This window comes from Penaeus monodon, chromosome 37 (assembly GCF_015228065.2).
Source record: "Penaeus monodon isolate SGIC_2016 chromosome 37, NSTDA_Pmon_1, whole genome shotgun sequence".
NCBI lineage: Eukaryota > Metazoa > Arthropoda > Malacostraca > Decapoda > Penaeidae > Penaeus > Penaeus monodon.
In genome coordinates, this window is record NC_051422.1 from 7,820,138 (window position 1) to 7,828,492 (window position 8,355).

Here is an 8,355-nt window from a genome sequence, read left to right on the forward strand (position 1 = left end):
TTTAGATTCATGTTGAGCTAAAGTTACTTCCTTGTGACAGAGATCCCTCACATGCAGAACGGCCGGGGCAACATATACGTACAATGGAGATTATATATGACTTCAACTATCACACTTACCACATAAAACACAAATGTATAACATCCTCCATTTTCGTTTTTTTAGATTTAGCAAATATTTTTCTTTGGCCCTGATTTCTTTTTTTCCTTTCCTCACTAATGAAATTACTTATTCAACTGGAGGATGTTATATGAGAAGAATCTTCATATAAAACAACTTGGAGTGATGTCTGGTGTGAGTAAGCTACACACAGAATGATGAGGCAAGTAAATTCAACTTTTACAGGTAGAAACAAAGAGCCACATTTTACTAATGAGGCCCATGGAACACCCATCTCCTGCTGAAAGTCCTTGACACATCACAAACTTTATATTTACCATTGTGGAGTGTAAAGTCCACTTTTCCATTTCTTCAACTTTTCATGGCAGTTGATTTTCTACTACTAAAGAGTTCATCTACATCACCAACACTTTCCACCACCATCTTGCTCTTCTGACAAACAACTCTTTGGTAAGTTTCAGTGCATTCTTATGTTATGTAATACTGTCTCTGACCACTTTGAGCATCATTTTTTACACTATTCAGTTATCCTCATTGGTCTCTCTTTTTTTCTCTCTTTCTGGACAATGTGCTATTCTGCACTCTTACTAGAATTGTACACTTCATTCATACACATAATTGTTAAAGTTGAGATTTATCTTTGATATTTACAACCACTGTACAACCTACAAAGTGCCACTACATATATCTAGGAAAATATGATACAATGATTGTAATTTCTTTTCATCAGTATCTTGTATCACTGGTCACATGTATATCAGCAGAATTTCTCACATTCTAAGTGATACTTTCTACTCTTCCAGGATGCTTCTCCATGAAGGTCCTTGATTGTACTGGAAAATAAGTTATTGAGGAAATATATACATTAAAAGTCTGCTGAACACCATCAATATCAAGCAATGATTCTGATGTAATACCCTGAAGGGCTTTCTGAAAAAGGAGGTAATACAACTTGACATTAAGAGCAAAGTTTTCATGTATTTCAATCCTTTACATTGTATGGACCATGTATTCATTCATAAGGCTACATAAAAAAAACAAGGTAATGCATCCTTCTGTAATGGCAAGTGTAGGGCCTTAAGGTACAGATTCAGAGTAGACGCATAAAACAAAGCTGAGCAGTAATGATTCCTCACACCAAGCAATCAACCGGGCACTCAACCCATCGTATCAATGGTTGATCAAATGACTAGATCGGCTGGTGCAAGAAACAACCGAAGTGTACACATACTTCACCAAATAGGCAGTAAAAGAGATTTAGCAAGGTTCTAGTATCTCCCAATTATATGTAATAATGAAATATATAAAAGCATAACAATATTTCTTATTACAAATAAAAATTATTTTGTTCCAAAAAAAAAAGATGGGAAGGCAAGGTTGTCTATCACCCCCCTAGTATTAGTTTTAAGAGACTACAAAAGATCTCTCATCCCACTTCACCTAGGGCTTTATATAAGCAAAGGCTTAGGAATAAATAAACAGCCAGGAAAAAATCTTAATAGTGCAACACTTCAGCCATCTAAAGAAACATCAACAATTATAAGCTAACTATAGAACTGGTAGGAAGCTCTTCTGAAGACAGTGTATGCAAAGAAGTTAATTAAAAGCTTAACATTCAACCAAACCTCATCTGTGAGGAGTGCTTGGACAGTGGAAAATAGAAAATTTAGCAAAAACATGAACTACAGGAACATACCTAATGCTCATATATCTTAGGTAAAATACCAGTGAATTAAAAACGGGACAAAAAAAATACTAAAAATTTCTACACATAACGTGATGAAACCTTACAAAAATATGCACACATTTTCTCCTTTCAGACATAACTAAAATCATATCCAATCAGTATCTAAATGTGTTACAAATTTTGTTTAACTGTCCTACAAAAGGGCAAAATGCACAATAATGCATCTCACAGCACCACTACTGAATAAACCAATGAATTTATATGCCTCATATAAGGAAATGCATCATCACAAAAACAATATATTATTCATTAATACAAATGAAGAACAAAAACTTGGCACATTTCATACTGGCTTTCATTGCCTTACACACTACACAACTGGTATTATCTGGACTCTACATGGCTGTTCTAATACAATGAATCGGCATAAACATATCTAAATTGTTTAATACACATTTTCATCATCAAATCACTTTTCAACTTAACATGTTGGTCAACATTTTTTTCTCTATTTCCTTATGTATATACGGAGCCAATAAGTAAAAATAATGTCAACACTATTCCTCCAAACCCTTCAATACTTATAAATAATTGAATGAGAGGAGTATATTTTAAAACATAATATATTGCAAAATAAATAAAAAGGTCCTTGAGATAAATTAGAAACAGTATAAATCAGGACATATAATTTCACAAAGTAAAAGATGTATTTTTGAAGAGAATTTCATCAAAATGCTTCAAATATATCTCTTGCTTCATAAAGTTCTCCATTCTTATATATACCTTCTCTACACAAAAAATAAAGTGAGGGAACTCATAAATGTTTTTCCACATCTCCTAAAATACCTTGCCTATTCTCTATTCTCTAGACTCATCTGATGGAAATGCAATGCTGCATAAGAGTGAAAAGACCCCTATTTATAAACAATATATTTCCTTAATTCCCTATGGTTCACAATGAGAATATTAAGTGGCAAGTGACATGACTAATCATTGTACTTTTTACATTATTTAAAGAGGTCTATCAAGACTAATTTCTGTTTTTCACTGTTGGTCCCAAATATACATAAAAAGATAAATACGATTTTCACTGGATTCACAATGAGCAAGACATTTTTTTTTACTTTGAGATAGGACTCAAATTTCTAAGCTTGTGCATATTATACAATCTGTGTTCCTGTGTGTATGTTTATTCCATCCCATGTGTAAAATATGAAAGCATGTACATATGTAGTACATAGAAAGACAGACAAATAAGATAATAAATGGTTATTTCTTATGATCACCCACATACAAATGTTATTATATTTATCCCAATATAGTAAACATATTAAAAGTATATGCATATCAAATAGAAGTGTGTTTCGTATATCATGATATAGTTTTACAAAAAATCTTTTTATTAAAAAAAGTGTATAAAAATTTCACCAATATGTACATTTTCATATAAGTACATAGGTTTGTATGTGTATGTGCATATGCAGGTTTGTAATATGTGTATTTCCATATAAGTACATAGATTTATGTATTGTGTGCCTGTGTGTTTGCATATATCTGTTTCTGTGTGCCTGTCTTTGTCTGCATGCTCATGTTTGAGTCCATGTCTGTGTGTGTGCATATATAAATATATATATTTATGTATATGCATATAAGTGCATTAAATTTTTAAATACAACAAAACAAAACAAATCCCTAATGTAGCTAACATAATGTTTCCTTTTACAAAACATAAAGATAATCTTGGGAAGAAATATGCCTGGTTTCTCCTAAACTGAGAATTAACACCACAGATGAGAAGTAAGACCATCCAGTATTGAAATATTTCAGGGACACATGCAGATAAGTTGAAAATATATTTATGTATTCATTAACAAATTCATGCCCTTATAGCAGTCATGGAAGCAATGGGTATTAACAATGAATGTATCACACCTAATGACCAATGACTGAGGAATATCCAAGTGTGTGAACATCTTTTGGCTTTGTTTGTTTGTTTTTTTTTGTTTTTGTTTTTTTACTTCTATTTGGAATTATCCTCTTCAAAGGGCAAAGGTGTCACTTCATCTTTCATCAGATGCTCATTAACTCTAAACCACTTCCACAAAAAACCCTCCACTTTAAGACATTGTACTTTTCCACATGCTTCCCTGTAGCAGATCTTTCTCTTTACACATGGAAGATTAAGGTTTTATGTGCTAAGACAATCTTAAAATTACAGCAAAATACTGAGTCCAACAATACCATAAAGAGAGCCATGCTGTTAGTTAAGTGGCCAATATCCTTTAGTAGAAGTCAGATGATTCGAGGGTCTTGCACTGTTTGGAGAGAGTAGCATACTGGCCTTGGTTGGGACCCACTGAATGACTATGACTGTGACTATGTGTGTGGTGGTGGTGGTTATGGTGGTGGTTGTCGCCACGGCCCATGGTACTTACAGTTGCAGGGGCCGACCCACTTCCTCCTCCTATACTCCCCATCCCATCGCTGTGGTACAAGTGACGTCCATTTCTGAAACACAAGCAAATGATTATCAAGAGGTAATATAAATTCTAATGAGTGATACTGATTCAATAATGTGTCTAGTAATTGTGAGTGCGTGTGCAGGGGTGGTCTGTGTGTGTGTGTGTGTGTGTGTGTGTGTGTGTGTGTGTGTGTGTGTGTGTGTGTGTGTGTGTATGTGTGTTGTGTGTATGTGTGTATGTGTGTATGTGTATGTGTGTGTGTGTGTATGTGTTTGTGTGTGTATGTGTGTGTGTAGTGTATGTGTGTTGTTGTGTGGTGTTGTGTGTTGTGTGTATGTTTGTGTGTGTGTTGTGTGTATGTGTGTGTGTGTGTGTGTGTGTGTGTGTGTGTGTGTGGTGTGTGTGTGTGTGTGTGTGTGTGTGTGTGTGTGTGTGTGTGTGTGTGTGTGTGTGTGTGTGTGTGTGTGTGTGTGTGTGTGCAAGTGAGGGTGTATGTGCATGTTCATATGTGCATACACATTGGCATACAGTGGTACAGACAGCAGTGACAGCATGTATAACTGTGACTCTTCATACTTATCCTGCCTTGTAAATATATTAGCAAGTTAGAGTAAATTATTTACCATTCATTATATATGGGGAAAAAGCAACTATATTACTTTAAGAGTTAAATATACATTTCAGTCTGAATAGCTAAATTACTAAGTCTTGTTAATGATGATCTATAGTTAAGTGTTTAACAGAGGGTCATGGCAATATTTCATAAATAAAACAAAATGCTCCACAGAGACTCTCTTCAAAAAAAAAGTACTGTTATAATGTTAATCCTTTATCAATATATACACTATTAAGTGCACATACACAAATAATGCAAAGTACACTTACAGAGAGAATATTGAATCACTCTCATGCAGTTACTATGAAGTCAAAACACAAAGGAAGTTATTTTCTCCAAATCATTATTGCTGGTTATAATTTGATGTGCTCATGTAGCATATATGCATATATATATATATATATATATATATATATATATATATATATATATATATATATATATATATATATATATATATATATATATATATATATATATATATATATATATATATATATTACTCCACTCCTTTAAAAAGTCATCTATATTAATTTTTAACTTTGGGAAACTGAATATTAAATACTGAATCAGACTATATATACACAGTTAACTATATTTTTTCTCTTACAGTAAATTCATATACTTGACCTGGCTAAAAAGTTTCTTTAAATAGTGCACATATGAGCACATCCAACCATATAGGTAAATGCAAAACAGCCCCATATCTGAGATACCAACAGGAAAGAACAAGAAATGAACCTGCAGCTGGATATTTGTCAGTTTTTAGTAATAGTTGTTATAAATATTTCTTATAATTCTTTTGCTTATCTTTTTCCAAAACAGTTAAAGGAGAAAACAAGAATAAGTTGAAAAAAACAACCATTAAATTTCTTTCAAATAATGTAAAAACAGTACATCTTTAAATCATTATAAGGCTTTATTTTTATAGCTACCAAGAAATGAGAAAAAGAGAAAAAAAGGCCAAATAAGATATATGAATTTAATAGTGTGTTTTTGAAGAGATAATAAGACAAAGTTCTTAAAATATTATTCCTTTGTCACTGTGAAACGCTAGCAATAAAAGCCACATTCTTTTTGTAAAAGGATTCAGTCATTTTCAGGAATCCTCATCTTAATATCTTTATGGATCATTGGTTCTCAAACAGCGGGTTGCCAACCTTTGGGGGTTGTATAGCATTACTACAGAAGTTGAGAAGTCTTGAGGGAAAGTATTATAGGGGAATTTACTGGGTGTTTCTCAGTGGTCACGTTAAAAATATACTTTAAAGCCAAGTCTTTCAAGGAATATTATATTGGGTAAATAAATGCTGTAGTTATTTTTTTTCATTTAGCTTAAAACTATGTAGTTTCAAAAAATTTAAACTGAATGATTGATGTGATGTAGAAATGTCAGAAGTTTGAGAAGGGAGCCACAAGTGGAAAAAGATTCAAAACCATTGTTACAGATCATCTCAACAGCCCTTCGGGTATGTTTCACTGAGAATGCTCAATATAATCTACAAACTTAAACTATCAACTTCAATGATCTCGCAAACTATTTTTTTTTTTTTTTTTTTTTTTTTTTTTTTTTTTTTTTTTTTGCTTTCAGATTCATTTTTTTTTTGCTTTCAGATTCAATAGGTACTTACTTTGCACTTATCATCAACAATATATAAATCTTTTGGATCAGCACATCAAACAACATGAAATCATGAATCCTGATAATGAAAGGAGAAAATAATATTGACTGATGTTAATGAAGTACATCTAAGCCAAGTGTGGAAGACTAACAAAACATTTTTCAGTGACAGTCAATCCTTAATACCTAAATATTATTTCTTATACACTTTTGTCACATTACTTAAGTACATGTTCTGTACTGATGTACAGAAAAATATTTATTTTAAGATGTATGAAATTTGGATACTTTCTGTCCAATATCTGCTTAATTTTGTCTGTGTATTTCATAACTGCACTTAAAAATTTAGTTTCCTAATAAGTTTAGTAAACTGTACTTAGCCTCCTAAAACTCATCTAACAGATAATGGAACAAAGGCATTAAATATCTTCAGTATAAGAAATCAAATTTCTAAAACCCATGTACAGTAAGAAATCTCAACATTTTGAATCATTGCACAATGATTGGTATGAATGACAGTCATGCAATTCTAAGTTTACTATTAGATTTCCTGTCCTGATATTCTTTTAACAAACAAATAAGTAAATAAATAAATAAATAAATAAATAAAGTAAACAAATAAAATAACATCCATAGTAAATGACAATCATATTACATTTATCTTGGGATTATCACAATCCACAAGAAACAGATAACATGTTAATACATGATCATGACATAAGAAAAGTATTTAGGTAGTCACTATTTAGAGCCAGAAGGCAAAGAGGAACAAATCATGCATGGGAGACATGAACACTCAAAAAGTAAATACACTTCTGGATATTCATCTACTGAGCGTAAGACTTGTGACGAGAGTTGCCATATGCATTCTAAAAAGCACATATGGAATTCATCAAAATATTTTCATAGAGAGAGTATTATATAAGTGGAAACTTACTTAGAGAATCCACCACAGTTTGCCGAAAGCAATTAAGAGAAGAAACAAAACAATACCATGAATAATGAATCATGAATGACAAATGTGCAATAAATAAATAAATATATATAAAAACAAGGTTCCAGAGATGACAGCAACAAGCCATTTTGTGAAACTTTGCTTGAAATTTCCCATCACTATTTCATAACTTCATGTATGACAGTACCAGTATTTTAATGCCTGTTTTTTCTTAGGCATTCATCTTTGGGTTTGTAAAACGTTTCTTTATTAATATCTGATTTTACGTATAATTGCATCAGTTTATATCATCTGACCTTCATCAACTTAGTATAGTCAGTTACTGAAATTATTACCTCAGGTGAGTCCAGAAATTCACAATAATAAAACTATTTTCATGCCTTCCTAAAATTAATGCTGCTGTAAGTCACTAAACGTGATTCTCCTTTCTCTTCAATAATATTTTTAGAACTAATGGATGAATATTAAATGATAAAAATGTAGTCAAACCTTTGCATCCACAGATGAAATGTAAAGTCATACATATAGAATTCAGAGGTCAGTGAGCACTATTACTGTTTTCAAGGTTATAATGTAAATATAATTCATTAAGTAGTATAAGACAAAGATCTCAAAAAATTCTTAAAGCAACTTAATTTCAGAAATGTATGTATAATTATACAATTGCCAGTCTATGCAAGGATGAGGATCATACAACACATATTGCACTAGAATTCATTCCTGAATCAATAAAACTATCACCAATGCCTATATTTCAAGCTGCCATCATTAAATCAGTCTATTACTTTCACCTAACACTGCATTCAATTACTTTCTTCATTTGGGTGAAATCATCTACATTATTTAACTCTAGTCCCTCATTTAATTTAGATCTCATTATCTTTACACATGCAT

General features: G+C 31.9%; 1 protein-coding gene across 4 annotated transcripts in view; it reads right to left on the reverse strand.

Annotated features, from left to right (window-relative positions):
- Positions 1-8,355, reverse strand: part of LOC119596073 (protein tweety-like) — a 21,874-nt gene that overhangs the window by 958 nt on the left and 12,561 nt on the right. For 3 of the 4 annotated variants that reach the window (XM_037945194.1, XM_037945193.1, XM_037945195.1), the window contains one exon: positions 1,164-4,315. In XM_037945194.1, the coding sequence (XP_037801122.1) occupies positions 4,090-4,315 (226 nt within the window). In that variant the 3' untranslated portion in view covers positions 1,164-4,089. Of the gene's footprint in view, positions 954-1,163; positions 4,316-8,355 lie in introns of those variants that run through there. The other variant, XM_037945196.1, reaches the window with a different exon arrangement.